Source organism: Ammospiza nelsoni, chromosome 17 (assembly GCF_027579445.1).
Source record: "Ammospiza nelsoni isolate bAmmNel1 chromosome 17, bAmmNel1.pri, whole genome shotgun sequence".
Classification (NCBI taxonomy): domain Eukaryota; kingdom Metazoa; phylum Chordata; class Aves; order Passeriformes; family Passerellidae; genus Ammospiza; species Ammospiza nelsoni.
Window position 1 is genome coordinate 7313600 of NC_080649.1, and position 27100 is coordinate 7340699.

A 27100-nucleotide genomic window follows, 5' to 3' on the forward strand; every position below is an offset into this window, starting at 1 on the left:
TGATATTAAAATTTAATTACATTGAAGATATCCTTGTTCTGCATTTATGCTTTGAGCCTGTCTCTGATTTATTTACACTTACACAGATCAAAAGAAACTCAGTTCAAAATTACAGAGAAAAGAAACTAGCACAAACTGTATAAAGCTCAGTGCCAGCATTCCACTGTGATGACATACCTGTGATCTTAAAATAGCTGCTATGGTGACTGTTCCATAATTAGATCAAGATTTAAGCCTATACATTGTTCTCCAGCAAAAACAGATTTCCTATTCACCAGCAGATTTTTTCCAAAAAATATTTTGACTATTACCTTTATATAGCAACTAGACTTGAATAATATAATTCTTTATTCAGTGTATTATTGTTCAAGTAATTTCATTCTACAAGTAACACAAATCCTCACAAGGCTTGAAATTAATTTGCCTTATTGTTTGCTTTTTATTTCTCTTTATTACACAGAGTAGTTACAAAGTAGCAATAGACTAATCTCTGTGCTTTAACAATCCACACAGGTGTTCATTTCCTAAATGTTTTAAAACTGAAATGAACCATATCAGAGCTAGCAGACTATTACCAGTTATTAAAGGTTTCTTGTGGAACATCTGACACCTGTATTAAAGTTGAAATTGAAAGCTCTGTAAATGTGAATGCTTCACATGGGTCCCCAGCCCAATTACATTAAACTCATGAACTGAAGTTCAGGGATGATAGTGTGCTATGGTAATTCCCAGCATGAAATTGTCTCTTAACATTGAAATCTATGAAGCAAAGACTGGAGTGTAATGAAGTAATTTAGAAATTTACTGGCTGTACAGTGAAAATGCATATCTTTAAATTAGAACAATTTTCCTAGCAGTGCCTTTATAGTTTGGGCAGTCCTTTCTTCAGAATTGCAGGTACCAGGAAGAAATATCTACTTGCTTGATGAAATAAAAAGCATCAAGTGGAGTTCTTAGCCTTAGGAAAAAGGCTTTGCACTTTTGATCTGAGTATAAAACTCAGTGGAAGAATCTGGAGCATAAATTTGAAATAAATACTTTTTTATTATTATTTTCTTAGGATGTAATAGCGCTCATCCATTCCCTGAAAAAAACCCCTTTGATATACAGAAGTATAAATATGAGAATGATTTGGGTTTTGGTTTGTTTGGGTTTGATGGTTTTTCTTGGGTTTTTTTCTCCACCTATAATTAGAATACTAATAATTGAATATTAAGAATAGAATACTAATAATTGAATATTAAGAATATGCATCAGTGAAAATAAACAGTTTTATTTGCAACAATTTGAAGAAGGCAAGCTGCAAAAGCATTTTCAATAAAGACTACAAGGAATCAAATTATTTACAGCATGTGATGTGTTTGATTTACTGCAGCAAGTACTGAAGGGTGTGAAGTGGGCTGAGGACTTGTAACAAACATTGTTCCTTTGTAGCTGCTCTTAGTTTTTGGAAACAAAAAAAACAAGTTGAGCATGCTTCCTGGGGAACCTGGATCTAACTCTGCACATGCCCCACACAAAAAATAAAAACCCCACAAACAGCTGAATCTGTTCAATTCATGTTTAGGATGAACTTACTTGTTTAGGACCAAAGCTGTAAAATTTTGCAAAAAATGTAGCATTTTGTAGAAGCTCCATCTCTCAATGACAACACAAGCAGCACACTGATTTTGGCATTAATATCAATGCACAGAGTATGGGGCTTGAGAAAAGATGCACAAATGCACTACTTAGAAGCTTTTCTTGCAGTGAATTAGATTTTATCTTTATGGACTTTTTTCCCTTCATCTGACTAAGATGAGTAAAATCTGAAAAGTTTCAAATTGGAACCCAAAAGAACAGTTTTATTACTGCTTGTAGTGTGAACAAGCTGGTGCCACTCTGCTGACTTTAGGAGGAGGCAGAAATTAAGAGAGGTAGTGGGAGGTACTAATGTCTTAAAATCCTGCAGTCACTCACCCAACTGGCACAGAGGCAAGCATGTCCTACTCTCCATGCCAGCAAGAAGAAACAGGGCTGCATGATGTGTGTGGCTCCTCAAAATAACTTAGTGGTGCAAGGGAGATTTTCCTCTCCATAAAAATCTTCAGTGGCTGCTTTCTGCTGGAATGCCTCAGCTCTTGCAGGCACGTCCTGCTTAACCTCTGACTGCTCCTGACAATGTCTCTTAAGGTCCTTTCCTCTCTCCTCTGTGAGCATGAATTCTGGCTGGCAATAAAACTGAAGTCAGAGGTCATGCCCATTTGTAATGGACATTAGTGTAAAAAACACATCAAGACACAATCAGGTGATGGTACCAAGATGGAGCTCTTGCTACAATCCTGTACAAAGCTTATTTGTTTCTTAATCAATTGAACTCCCAACAGTGATTAAAGATTAGGACTTTTAAAATTAAAGAGGAAAAAAGCACTTTTCATGAGAGCCATGGCAAACAGCCTTTAAGAAGATCTTGCTCTCAGTGCTAAGGGTGGTCCACACAGGCAGCAGAATTAATCTAGATGGGTTACAAGGCAGTTCCAAGTTTTCCTGAGGCAGAGTTTTAACAGAAATAAACCTCAGAGGTAGGCAAAGGAACACAAGTATTAAAATGAGATAATTAGGCTAGAACAGCAGAAAGGAAGCTCACACAGCAAGGGGCTTTCCAAGAGATTAAACCTTTATGTTTAAATAAATCATTTACTATGCTGAAAGAGCAGAAAAAGAAGAGCTTGTTTTTTTGTTGACTGAGCAAAGAGAAAGTCCAAAGGAAAGAGTACACAAGGGACAATGGACAATATAATATTTGATACTAGAGGAGCTTCAGAATTGAAGAACTTGTCTTTAGAACAAGCATTTGAAAAAAATTAAGCTCCCATAAAAAGCTAACTAAATGCCTATGAGAATTACTGCAGGTTCAAGTAATAGCATGCTGTGTCTTTCCAGTATGAGTGAAAACACTGAGGATGAAGATGACACTGGGTCCAGTAGTGATAATGATATAGACTTGGATGTTTTTCAGTATAAATCTTCACAGTTAGTGTGGTGAGTTCACTCATGCTACCAGCAATTTGCAAATATCTGGTACAGGTCAGACACTGAGCAGGCACAGTGTGATGCTGCACTCCACAATGATGCTGGTGCCCTGTGTAATCCTGCATTCCAAGCCAGAGATGTTTGACCTCCTTCATGCTGAGACCTCTTCCTCCTGCCCTTGTGTATCACATGCAACCTGTCTGCAAGACTTGGCTTTGCTTCAGAACAGCTCAAAACTTGGCTTCTTCAAACCCTCAATTTCTTATGATGTATTGTATCTGTTTCCTTTTAATATATGCCTAGAATTAAAAAAAATAATATGTCCTATGAGATTATGTCCTATTACGTATAGTTACACATGGCTAATCCCCTCAAAGGCTTCTTCCAGTGCCACTTGTGGAGAAGCCATGGAGAAACAAAATCTCTGCTAGTCCCAGACAAGCAGGAACTGCAAGCTTTGTTTAAAGGCAAGTCTCAACTTAATTCATGTAAGGATGGTAGAGACAAACTATCAAGAGCTTTTCCTGAATATACAAGAATACATGGCTAACCAGTGGTAATTACTGCATTTGCCTTCATTGCAGTGATCATTTTTTACATATTTGGTTTTTATTACATTGACCAAAACTCATCTTGTTTTTGCACTGTGGTTTTTACCTCCACTGTACAGAGCCAGATTTACCAGCCTTTTATACACCATTTTCAGTGAAAAAAACTTCTACACAAAATGTATGAACTCAGCACTTTATTTGATGAGTGCAAGCCCACAATTACTCCACTTAACCTTCTGAAAGAACTGAATTCATAAATAACAAGTTAGTAGTAATTCATTTAGAACATAAGTGACTTAGAGCTCAGGTCCATCTTGAATCAAATCCATCCCAGATTTGTTTTTACAACTCATCAAGAAAAGGAGTATTTCCCAACTCCCCAGAAGCTGCCATTGATTTCTTCCCACTGAGGAACTTCTTTGCAGCCTGAAAATAAGTCAGGAAAGTGGATATGAGGAAATATTCACTACAACAGAGTTGATGCTACTCAACTCATCAGCTTCAAGTTACTAAAACAAAGAACAAATCCTGGCACTACTATAACACACCATCATGTAAACAAGCCTCCTTTTGCTGTATAAATCTAATTGCTTCTAATGCAGCTGCTCATTACTTTATAATGTGAACAGAAATGGCAGATACAGTTGGATATAAAAGGCCTGAACTCTAAAAATGGTTAATTCTTGAATAATTATTACACCATAAAATACAATGTATCTCATTCCTACTAAAGCTATTGCTAGTTGCTGTAATACAAATAAACAATGACTGTGAAAAAACATATTTTTTATCTCAGAATTTCTTTTTATGATAGATTTTTAGAAATTAGCTTCACATACAAGCAACAAGATAATGTGCAGTAGCAACAAAGTTACACCTATTTGTCACTGAAAGCTTAATTGTTTTATTAAACACACCCATTATTCCAGACTCAGAAATCCTAAAAACCTTGACACAGAATCACCTGCACTGGAACTAATATGAAGTTTACCATTAATATTAGTTGGCAGTTTTGGTAAATTTTAGTGAAGAAGATGAGAATTTTACACAATTCCCAGCTACACTAGTTTTACCGTGCATTAAAGAATCTTCTGTTAATAAAGTAAGTAAAGACATCAAAAGATACCCAGCTGGGATTTGTGAATGAGCTGCCTTTTCTATTTTTAAAGACAGAATATGTGTATGTTTATAAACACAGAGAAATGAGCATCAGTTTTCCATAAAAAACCTGACACAGTGATTAAGGAGCACCTGTGCCTGCTGACACATACTTACATTCACAACATCAGCAGTGGCTACAGAGTCGATTTTTTGAGCAGCAGCAGATGGGGATGTGTGTGTGCCAGAAACCAGGGCCTCAGAGCCAATTTCATTCAGCAACCCTTCTGAGGTCTCCACTGACATCAAATAGTTGGCTTTCAGCTGATTTCTGCCATCAAAGAAAGCATCAAGAATGAGCAAGCTTGGAAGCCCTGCTATTACCTTCCCTACCACCCCATAAATACAATGAGGTTTTGGTCCTTTTGAACTTCTCACGATTTTATTTTGAAAGGTTTCCCTTTTCTAATAGGGAAGGATTCCGTGGTTAGGAAAGAGGCACCACAAACAGTCCAAGCATGAAAATGACAGGTACTTGAACACCTCTGTCTCCCCACACAGTCAGAAGATCTCTAGCTCAGGATTTTTTTCTGTCTAGGTAACCAATGCAGTTAGACAAACTATCATGTTTATATCTAATTTTCTCATTAAGAATAGTTGCATGCAGAGCAATTTTGTCCTAAGTGACAAAGAAATAGTGAATGTAAATGTTCAAGCTTCTGTTGTAGGTTTTTTTGGTTGGGTTTTTTTTTTTTCAATAAAGGAAAAAGAGGAATATAGGAAATGTATGAAACCATTCCAGAACTGGAACTCCAAAAAAAAAGAAAAAGAAAACTAGCCACACTAGCACTGCATGTAACTCCTTAATGCTAGGCAGCTTTGTTAAAAAAGAACAAAAAAACCCACAACACACAAAACAAATCATGCCCAGCGTAAGAAGTCCAGAATCCACCATTTAGCTACCAGTGACTAAGGCAGAACCAATCATGTCTAGGCTATCATATTTTGGGTAACTATGCTTTACATGGAGTCTTGTGTTTTATACCTGCAACGCACAACATTTTCATTTTGTTACTCAATTCTGTACTATGTTGTTTTGCACAACTGCAGCTTTAAAAGCTCCATGCAGTTTAGCATTGGAAACCCCCTCCCTCAGATATTCCTAGGGGCAGGTATTTCCAGCACTTGGTGTGCCATCACTAATTCAGTATTTCACACTTGCAGACCCTCATTACTCTTTTTCTTTGAAGATGGCACAGATTGCTTATTATAATTGTTTTGGGAATTGCTCAGTGTAACTGTAAAGGGAATTACCTAAATAATGCAATTTAGGATTCTAATTTAAACACATCTTAACATTACAGAGTATGATTAAAATGACAGCACCTGCTGACACTTGCTAATTTCTTACATTGAAACAGTCTTCAGAAAATATTAACACTTCTCTAACAAGTGTTTATTAGGAAGTAACACTACTGGAGAATCAGTACAGATTTCAAAAAAATATGAACAGGGGCTCAGTTTTAATGCAAGACTGTGAGTAGTTCCCCATGGAAATAATTACAGGATAAGCTCAGCTGTACAGAATAGTTGCATCTTTCACAACTTGTTAAGAAAATTCTTTTTACACACATGAGACTTCTTTGCACACTTACTTTGCTATTGTGACATCAGCATCAGTGACACCGCCCTGAGCAACTGCCTTCACCTGGTTCAAAGCAGCTTTAATGACCTGAGGAAAATTAAATAATTTAAGATTTCTTCCCACATCAAATTTCAACATGTTACTTCTATTTTCTGGTATCTTGGAAACTTCAAGGGAAGAGCAGCTGACAATGTAAGGATTGTCTGCCTGAACACAATTCTGAGAAGTTTTATAACAAAACTAAAACCACCGTAAAATATTCCCAAAAATGCACAAAAACCAGTGTGGATTTTAACTGCACCACAGCATTCATTTATATGGTCTCACCATTTCTCATGTAAGTGCTCAGTTCTCCCAGCCTCAAGAGACAGCATCTTCTTCATGATATACTCTGGCTTACAAATGTATATCAGCAATTACAGTCAGCAATTCAAGGCATTTTATTAACTTCAGTTCATATTATGAATCTGTCCTTCCCACAAAGCAAGTCTCATTCCCAGCTAACAGAGCTAAGTCATAACTGAATATGCAGCATTCTTACACAGGAAATCATATTAATTTCCTTTTCTTTTTTAAGATGAATCAGTCACTATCTCAAATCACTATTTTGAAGGTTATGTTGTTAATGCTTAAATTATAATCAGCAACTCACCTCCCTAGTATTTGGAGCCTGGGATATGGTGTAAATCCCAAAGAGCCCAGAATCAGAGTAATTAACATTAAATGCAGAAACCTGCAAAACAAACATTATCATTAATTGTTTTAAGCATCAGAGTAATTCAGCATCAAGCACTGGAAAATAATTACTATTAGGATCTACAGTACTGTAATTCAAGAAGCTAAACTTCATCTGTGCTGAGGAAAGATCAGACTGGAAGCCCTTCCCTGATACATTGCAATGTGTGCAAGAACCAATTAAGATTCGAGCTGAAGGCAGTGACCTCTCGTGTTGTTTTGCACAACTGCAAAAGATAATACACATTTTACTTAAAAATCAGAATACAGTTCCAAAATCCTTTGAACTTACATCAAATGGCTGGCTGGTTGCTTTAGCAACACCCTGGGTCAATTTGCTGGTAACACTGCTTCCCCTCTTGATAAGGGGCCCAGCACCCAAAACATACTGAAGGACACTGAAGGCATTTGCTTCTGGGCTCCCAACAACAGCTCCTTCTGCTACAATAGCAGCATGGACAAGGCTATCACCAGTCTGTTTCCTGATTTCTCCTAGAAATACAACAGAAAAAAGGTAATAGAGTGTTCAATTAGAAACTACTGTACATTCACAGGCATGGAAAGAAACATTTCCCTTTAACAAGAGAAGAGCAAGGCCTGAAGTTACTGCATGCCTCCTCAGGAAGGGAGCATGAGGCTGAAGGTAATTTTTAAAAAGTCTAACATTCAAAATTTTTCTTGCTAGCACAAGACCCAGTACCTTACTGTGCTTTATTTGAATCTGACCCTGAACCACACACAGTGTGAGATGATAAAATTCAACATAACAAATACCCAGAAAATAGTGTACCTTCTGTTCATAATAATATTTATGCTGGGTTATAGAAACTGAAGCTATTCCAGTCAAACATTAATATTAAATGCTGGAAACTTTCTTTTTCCCCTTCATGTCTTTACAGACACATCTAATACTCCAACTAAATAATAGCTGTTGGTAATGGTACAAGACACTGCTCTGAAATGGCTAAGCATTGCTTTGACTTACAACATTTAACACATCTTCCTAAAGAGAAATCCTGCCTCCATTTCCTGACAGCCATTAACCTACTCTTACAGGAATTTTAGCAAAACTGCCAAGAGAAACCATTTGGCAGCTTATTTTTCACTTTATAGATAAAAATGATGTCCCAGGTAAAACTTTGTTAAGAGCTGGGTTCAGTTTTATCCCAGAACTTTCCATGGTGGAATCTTCTGCTTATTTAAATGGGACATGCATCTGAACTGTCACTTCCAATGCCCAGATTTAGTGCAACTGTACAGTTTTCACTTGTAACTTTGAATACTACTATTTATAAACAAAAAATCAGTCACTCAGAATACATAAAGAAACATCCTTACCCCCTTTATAAACAGCCTTTGCACCAGGAGTACCAGCTCCACTTCGGATATTTAGGAATTGCTCTGCAACTTGCTTTAAGGTAGAGTGATAGATACCTGCAACACAACAAATATTTGCAATGACACTGAAAAGCTACAGCAGTTAAATAAAAGTGAAGCCTATGGTAACAGTTCACTTCTACAGAGAACTCCAATTTCTCCTGCAGTTTTCCCATAGGACCTGCAGTGCTCACTCAGGAACATACATACCTATTCCTACGAGAGCAATTCTTGAACTTGTGAAATTGTTCTGGACAAAATGGTGGAGCTGCAACAGTAAATTCAAATTTTAGGGGATTTTGTTTAAAGAACAAAAATCATGTGTGTTTTTGACATAGCCCCTTATACTTCTTAGAGCAAATTCCAAAGCTTCCAAAAGGAACTGTCTATAGAATGTAATTTTATTGCATTTCCCAGTGACAACTACAAAACCCTTTTATATACAAGAACACCTGCATTTCATTGACAGCCTTACTGTCAACAGTAAGCCACTGACATTAACCATCTTTTTAAATGCAAATATCAGTTCTGTACCCAGTATTAAAAGTTGCATGGAAATAAATTATTTCAACACCAGATTAATTAAAAAATAAGGTAGTAAATACTGACTGTATATATATTAAATTAATTTTCTCTCACCACCTATTCCTGACAAAAAACTGAAACAGACATTTAGCACAATACAAAGAACCCTACCTGCTCAGAAGTAATTTTTCCAATTCTGTAGTCTGGGCAATACAAGGGGTTTGCCAGAGTATTTTTATAAGCTGCAGCATGCAACTTTTCCAGCACTCCTGAGAGGAACAAAGTTTCAGATAATTAACACAAGATCCACATGTAATGAAGGTTATGAATGAAACTAAATGAAGGAGTTGTGGTCCACTTTAAGGACCATACAATTTACAAAAGCAGGTCTGGAATAATCCAATTCATAGGGAAGTTTCCAAATCCTTGGGCTAGAGCAATCTGGCCTGAGGCCTTCTGTTCTTTAACTTTCTAAGCAGTAACCAAAATAAACTTATATATAGTAACATATATGCTCAACACTTTGGCTTCAACAGCAAGCTATAAATGCAATCAGTGTTTAGAAGAAGGGGAGCAGCATCCTATGAATTATCATCTTCACTGTAGGCATTCCTTATTCTTGAGAAAGAACAGGCTCTCTAGAATATGTTTGTAGCTTTGTGAGGTGTCTCATCTATCTCCCTGCTCAGATGAAGGATGCCAGTATCTTCTCATCAGTTTTTTTGCATTCCAATAGCATTCTAGTAATTCCTGTTTTGATATTCTCCTTGTATTTGCTCACACTTTTTCCTCAAGAGAAAGATTCCTTTCTTTATAGTTGTTTCTGAACATAACTAACTGAAAATATTACATTACTATGAAAACCAACCTGCAGTTGATATAAGTTAAAAAAAAAAGACTCATTTTAAAAACAGAAGCACTTCAGTATGAGGCAGAGATTTTTCCAACATTACACTGTCACCTTCAATGGGTACAAAGGTAAACACGCTTCAGAGTGGTACAAATTATTGTTTATTGAGTAGAACTACCTGGGTGATCTTGGAGGATGAGTTAATAACACAAGATATACAGGAATAGGTTTGACCTGACTGAGGCTTTGTGTTGTGTTTCCTCTTTGTTTTCCCTTAAACTCAGAAATCTAAATTTACAACCTTGAAGCTGGAACACATTTTCAGTGTGATGAAAATACATATTGTTTTTATACCAAAATAACCATACAAATTCAAGAAGTCTGTAGGATACTATTTTCACACCTATGAGTAATACCTAAATATGGTTTTCAGAACACAAGCTTCTGCAAATATATTGTCAACAACACTTATGACATGCACATTCTTTGGTTGTACTTGAAAAGAATTAAAAATGTAAAATGGAAGATGTCAAGGAGAATGGGATAAGATGTCTTCAGCATATTACTTGCTAAATGTTACCACAGGTTGGAAAGATCTGTGTATTAAGAAAAGTTCCATAACACCACAAAGACCATACCTATCAATAAGCAGAAAAATTCAATGTTCATGTGACAGAGCAAAATGCAAACTGTTTTTTCATTTTGAAGGAACTCCTGCAGAGCCAATACAGTGGATCAAAAACACACTTACGAACTTGAACATTCTGACGTGCAATTGTTTTATCAACTTTTAATTGTGGCTGAAGAGCAGCTACTTCCCATGGTCTGAACTCTGGTGCTGTGGTAACATTCAGGAGATATTCCATCACTGTGTCACTAGATAAAAAAGGGCACAAAGGCATTAAACTAAACTAACATGTGCTTCTTCTGCAGTTCAAAGCAATTCAAATTAATCTGCAAGCAACACATCAACAACAAAACACATCACTCAGGCCAGAGCAATTATCAGCACTGCTGTACAAAGTAGGATAATTCAATTCTGTAGAATAATTCAATTCTGTAGCATTTGTATGCTCAGTAACATGACTATGAAGCTGAATATTAATATAGTAATTTACTGATTTTTTACAAAAGCATGAGAACAGATATTCCTCCCACCCTGTAAAATGACAGGTCTTCACCACCAAACAGTGTGAAAGAAGGCAGTAATTCCCTTTCCAGCCCACCCAGATACCTACACATGGTCTCGCAGACACTCAACAGAGTAAGCCATTTTCTCCCTTGTTGCGTGCACACTGCATGAGAAAAAAACCAAAATCCATTGCAGCAAAGAACACAGAAGTGAATTTTCACACATACTCTCCATTGATCAAATTAATCAAGGTACAGACTGGAGTAGCTACTTAACCTTAAATCTGTCTGGGATGCTGTTTAAACACACACAGAGCAGAAACAGACTCAATTAAAATTCACATCTTCAGTATTCAAGTAATAATATTCAAGTAATAACAAGTGTCTTGTGACCATCAGAATTTAAGGTATCACAATAATTCAAGGTAAAATAGCAAATAAGGTTGAACAGCAAAACATGGGGGAAAAAGTGCCTATGTATTAAACAAAGCGATTTAGAAATTACTTTCTTTGGGCAGAAAACATAGCTGATCCTGTCCTTTTCCTTCAACATATTTGTTACTGACAGGACCAGAAAAAGGGTAGAGTCATAAAACACTATTTTTGACCAAACAGATAAAAAGATCTTTCTAGATTATTTCAAGATACACTGAAATAAAGCAGGTACAGTGAGATCCCTCTTTTATTCCTCTTAAGTCTTGTTTTCTAGGCTTAAAACCCCCAATTCACAAAAGCTAACTACTGTCTGTACTGCTCCCAAGGCTGCAATCTATTCACAAAAGATGGAGGGGAAAAAAAGGAATCTACTGACTTTAGGAAAGTTATTCTCAAAGTCTGCAAAGGCAGAAAGAAAATTAAGCTCCTAGACAAATTATATTTCTTCCATGGGCACAATATTTATATTCTGTTTACTGAAAGGTGTTTCTAAGATACAAATCATGAGCTCATCCTTGAAGCTTAACAGAACAAAAAGTTAAAGATCTTCCTTGGCAACATTCACTATTCAAGTACCCTGCTGAGCTTATCCACCTACACATTTTGTGTTTATTGTCTTATGTTTCCTTCAGTCCTAGAGCTCCTGTGCATCTCAGCAACACAGATTATCCTTCTATGTGGGTACAAACCTCAGGCTGCCCCCAACAGCTTCAATGCCACGAGTGATCCTGAAGGAGGAAGCTCCTTTAGTAGTCTATTAAACAAACAAAAAAAGGTCAACTTACAATTCTAGCTGTTTAAAACACAGATATTGAGTTGATGGCAGCAGTAAGAGAAACTACTCAGAAATATTCCACACACGCACAAAACTGAGTTTGTGTCAACCATCTGAACTAATTATTACTGCAGCTTGAATAGAATTAGTTATGTGTATATTTGGATACAGATATAGTATATATATAGTTTAAGACCCCAGAAGAAAGCACAATTATAAATGAGTATTACTTCCCATCTTCCAGGACACACTATCATTTCTCCCGCTCTGAACCACATAACCAAGTACCACGCTACATTGTTCTCCACTTCCTAAGATCTCTTACATTACATTTTATCACACCATTTATTTTTGCAATAATAAACCATTTCACCTACTGTCAACATAATAACAAAGGCAATAAACACCTACCAAATTAGATGCAAGACGAAGCAGGTGAGTAGTTCCCAGGTTACTGTTGATTTCATATCTGCTGCCTGCTTTAATAAACACACCAATTTTTGAAACTGGAGAAAAGTTTTCCAGAGATGCAATAACTAAGCCATTTGGTAATTTTGTGATCTGTATTAAAAAGAAAAAAACTTTTGTTTTCATTCAGTGGAAGTACTATCACAGCTCTGCTTTGACTGAGTTTTAAAAAATAAATTTAAAACAGAGGGAGGATTAAACCAACCTGTATTTTTATACTGACCTCAAGACCCTGGGAGTCTGGACATAATTTCACCTTTGCTGCAGCTGGTGAAGACGAAACTTTAGGAGCTACTTTCAGTGAGTAAAATCTCTTCTAAAGGAGAAAGCATAAGAGAATGGATTCCCTTAATTAGTTCATCACATTTCCTTAAATACTGAAAAAGAATCTGACTTTAAAGTAGAAATACAATTAAGGACTTCAAACCCTGGAGTAAAAACAGTGGCATGTAGGCAAGTCCCCAGACTATGGGCCTCTTAAAATAGGTCCAGAGGAGACCATGAAGATGATCAAAGGACTGAAGCAGCTCTGCTACACAGACAGGCTGAGAGAGCTGGGGTGTCCAGCCAGGAGAAGGTTCCAGGGAGACCTCACTCCAGCCTTGCAGTACCCTAAAGGGCTCTTAAAAGAGATAAAGAGGGGCTTTCTACACAGGCACATGGTGACAGGACAAGGGGAAATAATTTTAAACTGTCATAGAGTTGCATTAGATTTCAGGAAGAAATTCTTCCCTGTGAGGTAGTGAGGCACTAGGACATGTTGTCCAGAGAACTTCTGCATGCCTCATCCCTTGAAGTCTTCAAAGCCAGGTTAGGTAGGACCTGAAACAACCTGGTCTAGTGTAAGAAGTCCCTGCCCATGGCAGGGGGGCTGGAATGACATGATCTCTAATGTCCCTTCCAACTCAGACCATTCCATGATTCTAATATTCCAGGATTTTAATAACCAGAAGCAGCGCTTCACAGGAAAGAGGTGAACACCACAAGAGCCTTGCATTCAGCAGCTGGCAACAGAAATGACAAGATTACTGATTTCAAATCAGAAATGCTATTACTTTCCATGAACTTTAGAAGTTGCTTATACCAGTATATTTACATATTACTCTCGTTTTAACATTAGAAGATAACTTAATTCCCATGCATCTCAGGGTGAAAACCGAGTGACAGGAACACCACTGCACTGGGCTGTACGGATGCCAGTGATGTAATTCCCATTGCTTTACTGCTCACTGTATGAATCTAGGAAACAACCTTTCCTCCAAGGGTTTGGTAAGACACCTAGTTTAAAACTCTAAGTCTGCTTATTTATGAACCACTACCGCATATCTAAAACGGACTGACACGCTGTCACTCAGAGGTCATTCTCCGTCCCGCTGGAGCGCATTTCCAGCGCACATCCAGCACAGTTCCACCCAGCTGTCCGCCAGCTCTGCCAGAGCTTTGGGCAGGACAAGCCCTCTGCCCCTGCCCTCCTCCAGGACGCGCCAATGCCAAGGGCACCACCTCATCCCAGGCAGCTGAAGCTTCAGCAGCGCACCGGGATCCCCCTCACCTCCCTTCTCCCCGTGCCTCGTGGGCCGCTGCCGGGGCGGCTCTGCCAAAGCCCGGGGCGCCGCTCGCAGCTCCAGGCCCGGCCCGCGGCCTGTCTGACCTTCAGCCGCCGTCCCGCCGCGCCGCCCGCCCGCCGTCCCGGCCCCAGCCCCGGAGCCCACACCGACCCCGCGGGCAGCCGGGCAGCCACGACCGCCACCCGCCGCCCCCCGCCCGGCTCACCGCCCCGGGCTGGCCGGGGTCAGGCTCGCCCGCAGCCCCCGAGCCCAGACAACGGCTGTCACCGCCAGCTGCGCCTCTCCCGCGCCGCGCACGACGCGCCCGGATCCTGCTCACCGAGAGAGAGCGCGCGGCCACCGGAAACCCCTTCATCGTCCCGCTACCCTCGCCTCGGCCCCGGCCAGGACAAGATGGCTGTCCCGGAGGAAGACCCCGCCTTCCCGGCACGCCCTGCGCCGCGCTGACCTTCCAGCGAGCGCACCCCGAACTCGACTGCTCCGGCGGGCGGCGCGCCGGGCGGCAACAGCGCCACCGCGCGGGCACCGGGGGCTGCGAACCTGCGGGGGTGTCGCCCCCTCCCGGGCACTGCGGGCCGTGACACCCCGCGGCGCGCGGGGTCTCGGTGCGACGGTCCCTCGGGAATGTGCCCCAGAATGACCCTCGGGGCCATGCCTCGGGGCGCGGGGTGCCGCTGGCGGCTGTCGTACGGGCTGTCCATCAGGACGCGGGACCCCAGGCTGGCTGTGCCCAACCTATGTCAGGGCCATTCCGTGGCGTTCGCAGGCGCCTTCCCCCCAAGCGCCGCCTTGGTGAGGCGGGACAGCGACGGTGCCCGCGGGTACAACAATGCCCAGGGCACCGGAGCCACACTCGAGCAGGATTTCAGCGCGGACATCGCGGTGTCCGCCGCGCCCGTGAGGGTCGTGGGGCGCGGAGGCGGAGCCGGGACGGGCGGTTCCGTTCCGCGGGGCGGTTCCGCGGCGGGGCCGGCGGCAGTGGGGCCGCCCCGGCGAGTTCTTAGCGGCCGTGCGGGCGGTGCGCTGTGTCGCACTCTCGGAGTCCCGACATCCCGTCCCGTCCTATCCTACCCTATTCTATTCTATCCCATCCTGTCCTGTCCCGTCCGCCCGGCTCACGCCATGGGCTCCACTCCTCCCGTGTTCATCGGCGCCGAGGAGGTGGAGAAGCACCTGCACCGCGCCAGCCTCCTGCTGCCGGCGCTGGAGGCCGCCCTGGCCAACTTCTCCGAGGGCGCGGCGGGCGGCGTGGTGCAGCCGGTGCGCACCGTGCTGCCCGTGCCCCGCCACGGCGGGTGAGGGCTCGGCGGGGCTGCCCGAGGGACGGCGGCAACGGGGGGCAGGGGCCGGGCGGGCGGGTTCGGGGCATCAGAAAAGGCCCTCGGTACCGAGTTGCCGATTGAGCGGCCGGTAGCGGTGTGACGGTCGCTGGCTGTGAGCTCCCGTGGTAGCGGTGCGCGAGTAACGCAGGAAATTCTCCCCCGAGGTACCTCGGAGTCATGCCCGCGTACAGCGCTGCGGACGACGCGCTGACAACCAAGCTGGTGACTTTCTATGAGCACCTGAAGGATTCCTCCGTGCCTTCCCACCAGGCGACTGTGCTCCTGTTCGACCCCAGCAATGGCACTTTGAAAGCTGTAAGTCTCGTGTGTCCTGCGTTCTCCTCTGCTCATGCTGTCCGCTCTCACTTCTGCTTCTTGGAAGCTGGAGCTGGTGTAAATTGGCCTGAATTTACCAACAGGATTTGGCTTAAAGCTGTCTATATTTCGTTTCTGTTAAATTGTACTCTCTGTGCTATTTACTGAAGCCTGTGATTTGAATCTGATTGCTCAGAGTGTAACTGGGAGGGAGAAATTACTAGGAGAAGTTTATCTTGCATTTGAAAGCAAAAATACCCCCCCACTACCCCCCGCCCCCCCACCTTGCTGGGCAAAGAACAGATCTTGAACCATCTTATGTCTCAAGTTGAAAGAGATCTACAATTTGCATTGCAGGGACTAGTATTCAGAGTCTGATTACTTTTTCTTTAAATAATTTCAGATTTTTTTAAAGAATAGTGATTATTTGCATTGCAATTTAGTAATAATGATTTATTAATCATTAATAAATGATTCATTAATCATTTATTAATCAGGGACAAAACCGGTCAAGAAAACTATCTTGGGTTCTTCTACCAAACCCCTTGAGTTTTTTGCCTCATAATTAATATGTATGCAGTAGCTAATGCACATTGAGGCGGGAGTGTCCCATGTGTGATGCACATTTGAGGAATTCCATGGTTCCCTGTCGCCCCTCTGTACAGACCAGGACAGAATGGGGAATCACTGCCAGCTTGCACTGCTCCCTTCCTGGAGCACAGAGTATTTTAGTCACATCCATGTGTTCCCTGTGCTGGAGAGCCAGGGAAGTGCAGTGCCTCAGGAGCTGGGTGAGTTAGAGGTGGCTCTTCTCTGATCATTTTCACTCCTTTTGTGCTGATGAAATGATGTGGAAGAACTGGGATAAACAGAGGAGCTGCCCAGTTTAAATGTGACTTTGTATGGTTTGTGGTTGCCTATGATAATAATTGCTGACTTCTACATGTGTATATCTTTTATATCTGTAACATCACATCATTCCCAAGTTGGATGAGTTTGGTATTTATTCATTTTTCAGTGTTCACTTCAGTCTGTTTGAATTTTTTAAAGGTCATGGATGGCAGTGTCATCACAGCAAAACGAACAGCTGCAGTTTCTGCCATTGCTACCAAGGTGTGTCTTCTGTTCTCTAAGTGGGGATTTGAGTTATAAAATAGCTAGAACAAATTATGCAAATGTCTTTTCATCCAATACAGCTTGAAATTAGATTTATCATAACATATGCACTTTCAGGGAAAACTTAAATTCACTGTTTTGAGTCAGTCGTGTCTGGCTTTTACACTTTGTGTGTGATTGGAGAAGGAACCTGAGCTATATTTTTGTGGCTTCCTCTTCTAGGAATTCACTGAGCTGTCTTTCACTGTTTTTTCTTTCTTTTGTTTGTGTTTTAACATGCCCCTTTATGGCTTTGAGTGATGTAGCTGAGGTGATATATTGAATTTTATTTAGATAGATGCCTTCTGCTGTCAGGACAGGACAGGTGGGTGGCACTGGACCTGTAAAAAGAGGGGAAAAGAACATTTCCATTTCTTTTAAGATAGATGATGCCCAGTATAGATGGATAACTTGTCTAAAAGGTGTCTGTCAGTGTCTCTGTTGTCACTGGAAGGTGTCCAGATGACTGTCCCTGACCATGGCCATAAATTTCAGTGTCTAAAGCCAGGTGAGCTGTATCTGACTGTGCATTGCTTTATGTCACTGCCATTTCAGCTGGAAATTTTTGTGTTGGGTTTCTTTTAGAAAAACTGTCTTTGGTTGGGCTGCTAACATCAGGAAGAGAGCAAATGGCCATGCATTGCACAGCAGGGTTTGAGCCTTCACCTCAAAGCCTGAGGCAGTAAGAAGAGAGCCAGAGCTGAAAAATAGTGTTGTTTGTCACTCCTCAGCTTTGCATCAGAATGAAGGCTGATCTCACTGTTTTGTGAGGGGCAGTTCATGCCAGGGTGACTCTATCCATGGCAATGGAGCTACACTGGCATAAAACTGAGTGAAGGACCTGTCCCCAGGAGCTTCTCCTGAACCAAAGGACAGAATGATTTACAATGAACTCCTTGGACAGGAGGTTACAGGACCTCATTCATTTTGGCCATTCTGTATTTGGTCAGTTCTATGGTTTTTATGCAGTCCATGCTGGCTTCAAAGGAGCTTGGCTGCTGAAGGTACTTCAAGATCAGGTCTTTCATTGTCATGTGTTCTTTTGGAAATTTTCAGGAGTGTTTGAGTTTAGCTCATATTTGTCATCTTGTTTTTATGGCATTTGCTTTTCACAGACCCCTTTTACGCAAAGGACCTTTGAAATCTGGGCTTCACAGCCTCTAAAAGGCACATTAAAACAAATTCTTACTACTGGGAAATGGCATCAATGAGATTTTTCTCCATTTGTTAGCAGCAGAATAAACCTTGAGAGCCTAGACAATTCTAAAGCTTTTTAGGCAGGAGTGAGTGGCCACAGCAAATGCATAAAGAAGACACAAGGATAGTTAGGGCTGGGCTCCAGCAGCCCTGTCTTCCTCTTTGCCAAGTACTGGTGAATCACAGACAAGAACTAAAACAGAGAGCCAAAAACAATTGTGGAACTGAATTTTATTATTTGTTCCTCAGAACCATCCCTACTTTTACCATGTCTCTGTATTATGGCTCTTGCAGTGCCAGGATATGCTTGTGGTGTGATTTATGGCTCCAGTGAATGCCAAGGGGTGGATTGGTGTGAGGCTGCCAGGGCCAGTTTACCTGTGCAGCTGCCACTCTCAGTCCTGATGGTTTTTGGGGTTCTGAGCCCTGCTTTCAGCCAGTGCAGAACACCAGCACTGTGCTTTTACACTTAATCAGCCACATGGGTGTGTTAATATTGGAGTGTGCAGAGGCCCCAGAACTTGCTGTTCATGCCGTTGCATCTTAAATCTGAATTTCAAGTCAGACAATTCAACGCTGGAATTAAGCCAAGATGTGCTTTGGTGCTACTGATGCTTGCTTGTGCATTAAAAGAAAGGCACAATATATATGGTGATTGTTGAATACTTGTTTACATACTCTTTTTTATTGTTTAAAAGGGCTAACAATACTGCTTTCTTTTGTAGTATTTTGATATATATTTGTAATGCCTGTTAATATATTATCCTTACATATTCTCTTTTGTTTTTTTTTTTTGTATTTGTGATCCTGTTCAGTTGTTGATGCCACCTTTTGCAGAAGTGCTGTGCATTTTGGGAGCTGGTGTTCAAGCATACAGCCATTATGATATCTTCACAGAACTGTTCACATTTAAAGAGGTAACAGACCCTTCTTAAGAAGATACATTTATTTTTCTCTAGCAGGATTCATTGTAAAGAAAGTACAGCCAGTGAAGTTGTATCAGCTTAGGGTGGGATGGAGCTCCTGTTCCCAGAGCAGCCTTCACAATTCTGTGCACTGGCAGCTCAGGGCTCTGATAACACCCCAGTGTTTTGGCTGCTTCTGAGCAGTGCTCACACAGCATCAAGGCTGTCTCTGCAACATTTGTTTCTGTTCTACTGAACTGCCTTTATCTTGACCCACTAATATTTCCATCTTGTTTTCTCTTCCCTCTCCCTGTGCTGCTGGGGAGGGGAGTGATGGAACAGTTTTGTGGGCACCTGGTATCCTGCCATGGTCAATCCACCATAAAAGTTAAGATTAACCACATTTTGGTTCTGTTTCTGCAGAACCCAAGAATAGTCAGAGCAGCAGGAATTTCTTGCTCAAATGTTGATATTTAAAAAGAAAAAAAGATAGGAATCAAAGTTGTTTCAGATAGCTTTTTGTCTGAGAGGATCCTACTGTATATGCCATACTTGGATAAGTTTTTTGTGACTTTCGCTTAAATGTAATTTTCAGAAATATTTGCATTTTATAAGAATAATCTCCTCTACAAGGAGATGTTATTCTAGCATCACAAGACAGGCATTCAAATGTTGCTGAACACTCTTGGTATTTAATCACTTGTATGATAAGAGCATTAAAGGGGAAAAAATCTCCAGCCTTTAGGAGATGTTTAACTATCTAGTGAAAACTTAATTCAAGTGTTCTGTTTCAGCAAGGAGAAGTTCTCCAGGTTGACCTGTGTGTGTTTTGTTGTGTTTCCCCCAGGTGAGGATCTGGAATCGCACCAAGGAGAGGGCAGTGCAGTTCGCCAGCGCTGCCCGCGGCCCCGTGCGGGTCTGCGCCTCCGCCCAGGAGGCGGTGACAGGGGCCGATGTCATCGTGACAGTCACCATGGCAACGGCTCCCATCCTCTTCGGGGACTGGGTGAAGCCAGGTGCCCACATCAATGGTAGGTTCTTGTGTACAGCAGGTGTTTATTATCGCTTTGCTTAGCATCACCATCTGCTGAGAAGCAGTTCTCTGTGCTCCGTGGAATGAATGTTCTTTACATTTTGACTTTTCCACCTTACCGAGGACCCCTTTTCCCAGGCCTGTCCTCCTGGAGTCAGAATGCCTGCATAATCCAGTTTTGCTAGAGCATGGGATTTGCTCTTTTCCCATGTGCTCTTTTCTCTTAGTGGTGCATCATTGTGGCATTTTCGGGGTTCCCCAAATGGAGGAGGAAATGATGAATGTGACTCCATGTTCTTAGAAGGCTAATCTCTTATTTTATGATCTATGTTATATAAAAGAATGCTATACTAAAGAATACTAAACTGTACTAAAGAATAGAGAAAGGATACTTACAGAGGGCTAAAAGGTACTAATGAAAAAGTTGTGACTCTCTCCTCATAGTCTGACACAGCTGGACAGTGATTGGTCATTAAGTTAAAACAATTCACATGAAACCAATGAAACAATCATCTGTTGGTCAACAATGTCCAAACCACATTCCAAAGCAGCAAAACACAGGAGAAGCAAATGAGATAATATTGTTTTCCTTTTTCTCTGAGGCTTCTCAGCTTCCCAGGAGAAGAATCCTGGGCAAGGGGATTTTTCCAGAAAATACGACAGTGGCACATCATCTTTGTTCTCATGTTGTCATTATTCTCACCTTCCTCTCTATTTAAGTAACCCATAACAAATGTTCTTATTTCTAAGTAGTTACTGCTCATTGTTACATTGCCCTGGTGGTGTCATCTTTTCTTCCACCAATTTTGTAATCTCCTCTATTTGTTTCTTTTGGAGTTGATCACACCAATTTACTTTTTTACTTGAGTTATGAAGATGCAGTAACTGAGTTAAGAACATCATAATTTAACCTCTAATTATAGTGAGGTTTGGAGTGGTGCTTTTTTTGTTGCCTGCCTTGTAATGATGTTGCCACACTATTGTTTGGAGTCTCTGGATGTGCCTCTGTTTGTTTATTTTCATTAATTGTGGGTCTTTTTCAGATGACCTTGTGCACTTTCCAGATAGCCTGGTAATAAGACAAAAGCAAGTTCTCAAAGGGAGCAATTTAAAGAAAGGTCCCACATCCCAGCAGCTTCCTACCAATTTTTCAAACTCGATTTAGTCCTTTGTCATTGAAAGTTGTTGTGTCATGGCAGGGAAGTCAGAAGTAGAACAAAATCAATTAAGGTCCACAGTCACTGGGGCAACACAGACACAAAGACCTCTCTCCTTTCCTTGCCTTTTTTTACCCTTCATTGAAGCATTTGTACTGTTTGGAGAGGCATTTGAGCAACAAATGCAAATGTGGCAAATGCAAATTTATTGTTCTTTAGCAGCTGGGTGTGTAAAAAATATCTGAATACAGTATAATTGGGTAGTCCTTTTAGCTTTTGTTTGGTTTCTTGTTTGCTTGTTTTTTAAGCCCAAAACAAGTTGATGATGATCTTGGTGCTGTGTAAAAAAAATTAAGCTCCATGATTTGTTTTCAGTTTCTCTGGGTAAGTGGTAATCTAATTAAGGTGTGAAAAATTCCTTTGGTAATGATCTGATGAAAACAATGGTATAAAAGGTAACAGACAAAGGGAGAGGATTTTCTTTTGCCTCAGCTACTCAGACTCTTCTGACAAAGCTGTTTTACTGACATATCAAATCTTGAATGGAGTTTTTTTGTTGTCCTATCAATCAGTATTTCTCCAAGGCTAACACTGGAAATTTTGTACATTACATTTCCATAATAATGTTGATTGTTACTTCACACGTGTCTTTTGAACAAAATGTGGTTGGAATTTGTTTTAAACATTGCTCCCAAGTTCATCAGTTTTGTTGCTTTAGCTGTTGGAGCAAGCAGACCAGACTGGAGAGAACTGGATGATGAGCTGATGAAGAATTCTGTTCTGTTTGTGGATTCCAGAGATGCTGCTCTTACAGAATCAGGAGATGTTATTTTATCAGGGGTAAGGCTTTCTGAAACTATGAGCTTTGTTTTTGTGGCAATTGGCTTGCATTTGAAATTAGTTGGTATTGATGATGACCTGCACTGAAACCTTTAGGGCATCAAATGTAATTGTTGATGCTTTCCAGGCAGGGGTTGAAGGATAAACTGGTTAAAAACTGCAATTGCTCTGTCTGTGACCAAACCATGCAACCTCTGTATCTGCCATTTTGACACCATATTACAGTAGCATGTTTTCAGCACTGGCTTTTGATGATAACCATGTATTGTTTTTGAAAGACTTACATTTCCTGGAGTGTTTGGTCATCATAAATATTCTTCAAATCTATTTATTAAAACCTGTAACTTTCTTCCCCTGAGGCTTTGGTGTGATTGACACTGAATGGACCAGCCCAAAGAATGGACCACACAAGCCAAGCAGACAATGATCTGCACAGATTTGCCAGCAGGGACTCTTTGAGCTTCAGTGGAGTTTTCTTTTTCTCTTTTAATGTGTCTGCAGAATAAATATGATTTACACTTTTGAGGTTTAACATAAGAGCTCCAGATATGGTAATGTGTGTGGAATCCCATGTGTTTTGTTGGACAAGTAACAAGCTGTCCTCTGTAAAAAAACTTACTGAGGAAAGTCTGCCAGCTGTTTTTCTTTGAAAACCATTCCGCTCCTCTGATTTCTGTCCAGTTTCTATATAATTTGTCTGAATGTTGATCTGCTTCACCATGGAAAGTAATCAGTTTTGGGATGCAGCACTGGAGGAGTTCTTTCTTTTGAAGTCATTCAGAAGAAAAGGGTTTTTTTCCCTCTTAATGTATGTGTGGGTATTATGTTTTTGTATAAATATGTATTTTTTTTCACAGGCAGAGATTTTTGCTGAGCTGGGGGAGGTTTTGAAGGGTACAAAACCAGCCCTGCCTGAGAAAACAACAGTGTTTAAATCATTGGGTAAGAACAGCCCTTCCTGTGTCCAAGTCTGACAGAAAACAATGCCTTGTTCTTTATTAGGTCCCCCATGCGTGGGAAAGCTGCTGATCATCTTCAGAACCGCTGTGGCACTGCACAGTCCACAAGAAAGTAGACTCTGATTTGCATTTTCCCTTTTTATTTCCCTTCTTGTTTATCTAGCAGGATTGATGTAATGAAAAGTGATAGGAAAGCAGGCAAACAATAGCAGTCCATTTTCCATTTCACAGTTGTTGAAGACATGAGTGCAGCATTTATTAACAGAGCACAGCCCGACTGCCCCGCTGTTCCACCGTGGGGTCTGTCTGACCTGGGACAATGTGACACTGTCCTGTGGGGCTGGCCTTGGGGAAAGGGTGCCACTGGGCATGAATTGCCGTGCTCTGAGATACATGACATCTCCAAAAGGGCCCAGTTGTGATATGAACACTGAAAATTAGATTCCTGCTGTTACATTAACTTCATACAACACACCCAACACCGCATGATGGCTATGGACTTTGAATGTCACACTCTAGGTGTTTGGGATGGGAAATAATTCCTGTTCCTCTCCAGTTAGATCATCTCCTGAGTCTTCCTGTTCCCTTCTGAAGCAAAATTTGTACAGCTGAATAGCTGTTTGAAGGTAACTTCAATTCTTTTTCAGGGATGGCAGTTGAAGACACAGTAGCAGCAAAATTTGTTTATGATGCCTGGTCAGCTGGTAACTAAAGAGAGAAGACTACAATGCCAGTGAGGCCAAGAAAATCGTTTGCACTTAGTTTCCATGAATCCTCTGCTAACAAGAAAGGCACCAATCCTATCTACATGTGGCCCTTCTAGAACACTCAAGAAGGAAAAGTAAAATTTCAGCAATAGACTAATTTCTAAAGTCTTCTAATTTCAAATATTGGATACTTGCAGTATTGTTAATGAATGTCTCTCTTTTGTAACAGCAAGTATTAGATGTTTGCAGTGATACTAACAAGGGTATCTTTCTGGAATCAATGCCTTTCCTCTCTAATTATTTATGTAGCAGAAGCCTGTGTGTAGATTTTGTGGTTTTTTAGAGGGATAATTCATTCTGGTGTAAAATAGATCAGTTTGTAGATTGGGCTCTGGCATCATATTTACCTGTGAGGGTACTTTAAATGCAGCTGTGGGTTACAGTGCTCCCGGGACAGTGACTTTGTCTTCAGGCTCCAAGGCACACAGCCCTCCTCTGGCTCCTGGACACACCTTCCCTTTCAGCTCACTGGAAGTCATCATTTTCTCACCCCTTGCAATCCACCTTCCTTTGCCCTCAGTGGTTTTTCACTGAGGGCACAGTTCTGAGTGGGGGTTTATGTAGTAAAATAATACCTCCCTACTGCTGGGTTTCTCCTTAGTACCTCCCTTAGTACCTGCCTCACTGGATATTGCCATTTTCACATTGCAAGGAGTCACACAGAATGTGAGGACTAATATGTGTTCTGATTTAACTTTTATCTCAATTCTGTAGGAAGATTTTGCTGTTAATCTATGGTGCCTCTGAGTTGCTTTGCTAAGCTTCTTGAAGGCTGGAACCACACAAACTCCTTTCAAGTATGCAGGCAAATCTTTTCAGTTTGGCTGTACCATGCTTCAATTGTTAATTGTATTATCACAGATATTAGCTGGGGCAGGAATTTTCATTATCCTTTCCTGGCAGAGGAGCCCAGTCACATAAGGAAAAGTTCCAGTTTTGTGCTGTTATGCAACTGCTTTGCAAAAGAGTGAGCATCTGCTGAAAAACAGCTATTGCCCTGGAAACAAATTCCTGTCTCAGGCTCACAAGTTGTGCCTTGTGAAATTTTATTTCCATTTTCACATTATTTCATGCAGGCTATTAAGTGTTTCTTCCTGCTGTGGAAGAGTAGGATGACATTTTATAACATGCCAGTAGAATAGAGCAGAGCAACAGGAAGCAGGGTCAGGAGCAGCTGGCATTAAAGCCCTGGAGGATGCATAGGTAGGTGTAGAAGAGGTTAATGAGTACAGTGCAGGTGTGATGTAAATAATATTCCCAGTTGTAAGCCTGGTGTAAGCTGGTTGGAAAATGTACTAAGTGGCAGAGGTAGCATAGAAAGGTACCAGACCACTGATAGGCCTGAGGGATGTTTGGTGTGGATCCAAACTGAACTCCACTGATCCTGTTTATTCCATCAGAAAAAACAACAGAAATTTCTCTGTGAGCTTATGTGTTTTAACTGTAGCAAAATTACCCTTCTGTTTTTACATGTCTTGTTTCTTCTCTGTCATTTCTGAAGTGTTCAGAAGCTTGTGTTGACTTAGTTTCTTGGTTCCTTCATGCAGAGCTACACTAACCTGAGGTAAACATGAAAATAGATGATGCTCCATTATTCAATGACTCCACAGAAACTTGCAATTAATAATTATAACAATATTATCCCAGTTCTGGGCCAGTGTTATACCAGATTTGTAATTTGAAGTGAGATGCAGTGTTTGGGAAGAAGATAAGTCCAGTTTACTTTCACATGTACTCCCCTACAGACTATGCACTTTAAAAAATAAATGGAGCCAGTCCAAAGACCTGGTTCTGAAAACCCACATTGTTCTCAGCTTCATTGGCAGTGGGAGATTTTGGGAGCCTGGCTTCAGTATTGTACCTCTGATGTCATGAAGTTCAGCTACAATGGGAATTGCTTGGATGTCACCTTTAGATTTTCTGAGGGGAAATATTAGCATCAATTTCTATGTTTCCTTCTCTTACAAACTAATGGATCATGAAATTGTGTAACTTGCATTTATATTAAAATTAAATAGATACTGCTGTTTGTCTTTGACACTCATTTTATTGTCAATTTCTTTTCTAGTTTGTGGTTGATTTATTTGATGACAAGAAAGAAAGTATTCAGGTTGTTGCAGTGACTGCTCTCTCAATAAATGTGATCACTGAATGTAAATGGAAGAAATAGGGAGTTCTCTGTTCCTCTGTGATACTCAGATTTTCAGTTGTCCTATGCTGCACATTTTCTGAATGTCTGTTCAGTGCAGAGTATTAAATCCTTAAGAAGGAGAACCTTGTACTTGGTGGAGCTGTGCTTGTGTGAGATTGCCTGGGTGTATGGTTTGGGTTTGGGTTCTGCTCTAGGATTGCACATGTGGCACATAAAATCTCTCCAGCTGAACTGAAAGGAGTCACAGCTGGGCTTCCAGTGCTCCCAGACTCTAAAGGAAACAGAGGTTGATAAAATCTGAAAACAGCAAAGCAAATGAGTGCAAAAAGCCATCATGGAAGGTTGCACAGAACAGGACTTTGATGTGATTGCTTAATATAAGAACATATCAACCTTCTGTGTGCAGGAATCCAAGCAGGGAAGAATGCAGTATAAAGTCCATCCAATAAAAGATATTATAATATACAAATCACAGTCACAAAATGAAGTGGAAAGAAGAAACATGAAAAAACCAGATCATTAACCAGGATTAGCATCCACAAATGCAGCAGAGCCCTAAGGAAAAAATCATAGCTGGCTAATGGAAAGATATAAAAAGAGCTTTAAAGATAAATGTTCTGCTAATGAATGTGCATGCAAAATCTGTGATCTTAGCCAGAGCATGGCTGCTAAAAGCACTTTATTAGATTCACAAAGCTCAACAGGAGTGCTTAATTTATATCTGATAGTGCTGGCTTCCCAGGGGAACTGGGGAACCCTGCTGTGAATGCCTCCAGATAGAGTGGGAAGAGCAGCAGCTTCCACAGCAGCACAGCTCATTTTCTTTTTTTATTTTTATGAGCTGTGTGTGATGCACAGCTCTCAGGCTAAGGCTGACAACAACCCACAGAAAATGGTGTGGGATATGAATCCTCATTTCTGGGACTTTGCATGGAAAATGCAGCCTATAGGAACCAAGCTGGGGATATACCAAAATAGATCCAAGATTTTGAAAGTTAAACCTCAGTTTCTTGCAGTTAAAAGTATTGCAGCCTCGATGACATTTAGGACATGATGGGTGCTGGCAATTGGATCCAGTCTAATGAGACAAGAAAGGAATATACAACTCACACTGAACATCTCTTGGGA

General features: G+C 41.0%; 2 protein-coding genes across 2 annotated transcripts; one reads left to right on the top strand and one right to left on the bottom strand.

The window, feature by feature from the left end:
* Positions 1-3742: 3742 nt before the first annotated feature.
* Positions 3743-14613, bottom strand: LOC132080809 (cytochrome b-c1 complex subunit 2, mitochondrial). The gene is made up of 14 exons (XM_059484113.1): positions 14490-14613; positions 12826-12918; positions 12546-12695; positions 12049-12113; positions 11032-11088; positions 10545-10669; positions 9115-9212; positions 8629-8686; positions 8380-8475; positions 7334-7533; positions 6959-7039; positions 6317-6393; positions 4839-4992; positions 3743-3989 (listed from the first exon to the last, which is right to left on the bottom strand). Exons 1-14 carry the CDS (start codon positions 14523-14525, stop codon positions 3906-3908), a joined length of 1374 nt encoding a protein of 457 aa, XP_059340096.1. The 5' UTR covers positions 14526-14613; the 3' UTR covers positions 3743-3905.
* On the top strand, positions 14564-25864 carry CRYM (crystallin mu). Its single transcript, XM_059484668.1, has 9 exons — positions 14564-14610; positions 14806-15465; positions 15657-15807; positions 16858-16920; positions 18975-19076; positions 19912-20095; positions 21973-22094; positions 22952-23036; positions 23701-25864. Exons 1-9 carry the CDS (start codon positions 14564-14566, stop codon positions 23763-23765), a joined length of 1479 nt encoding a protein of 492 aa, XP_059340651.1. The 3' UTR covers positions 23766-25864.
* Positions 25865-27100: the final 1236 nt, after the last annotated feature.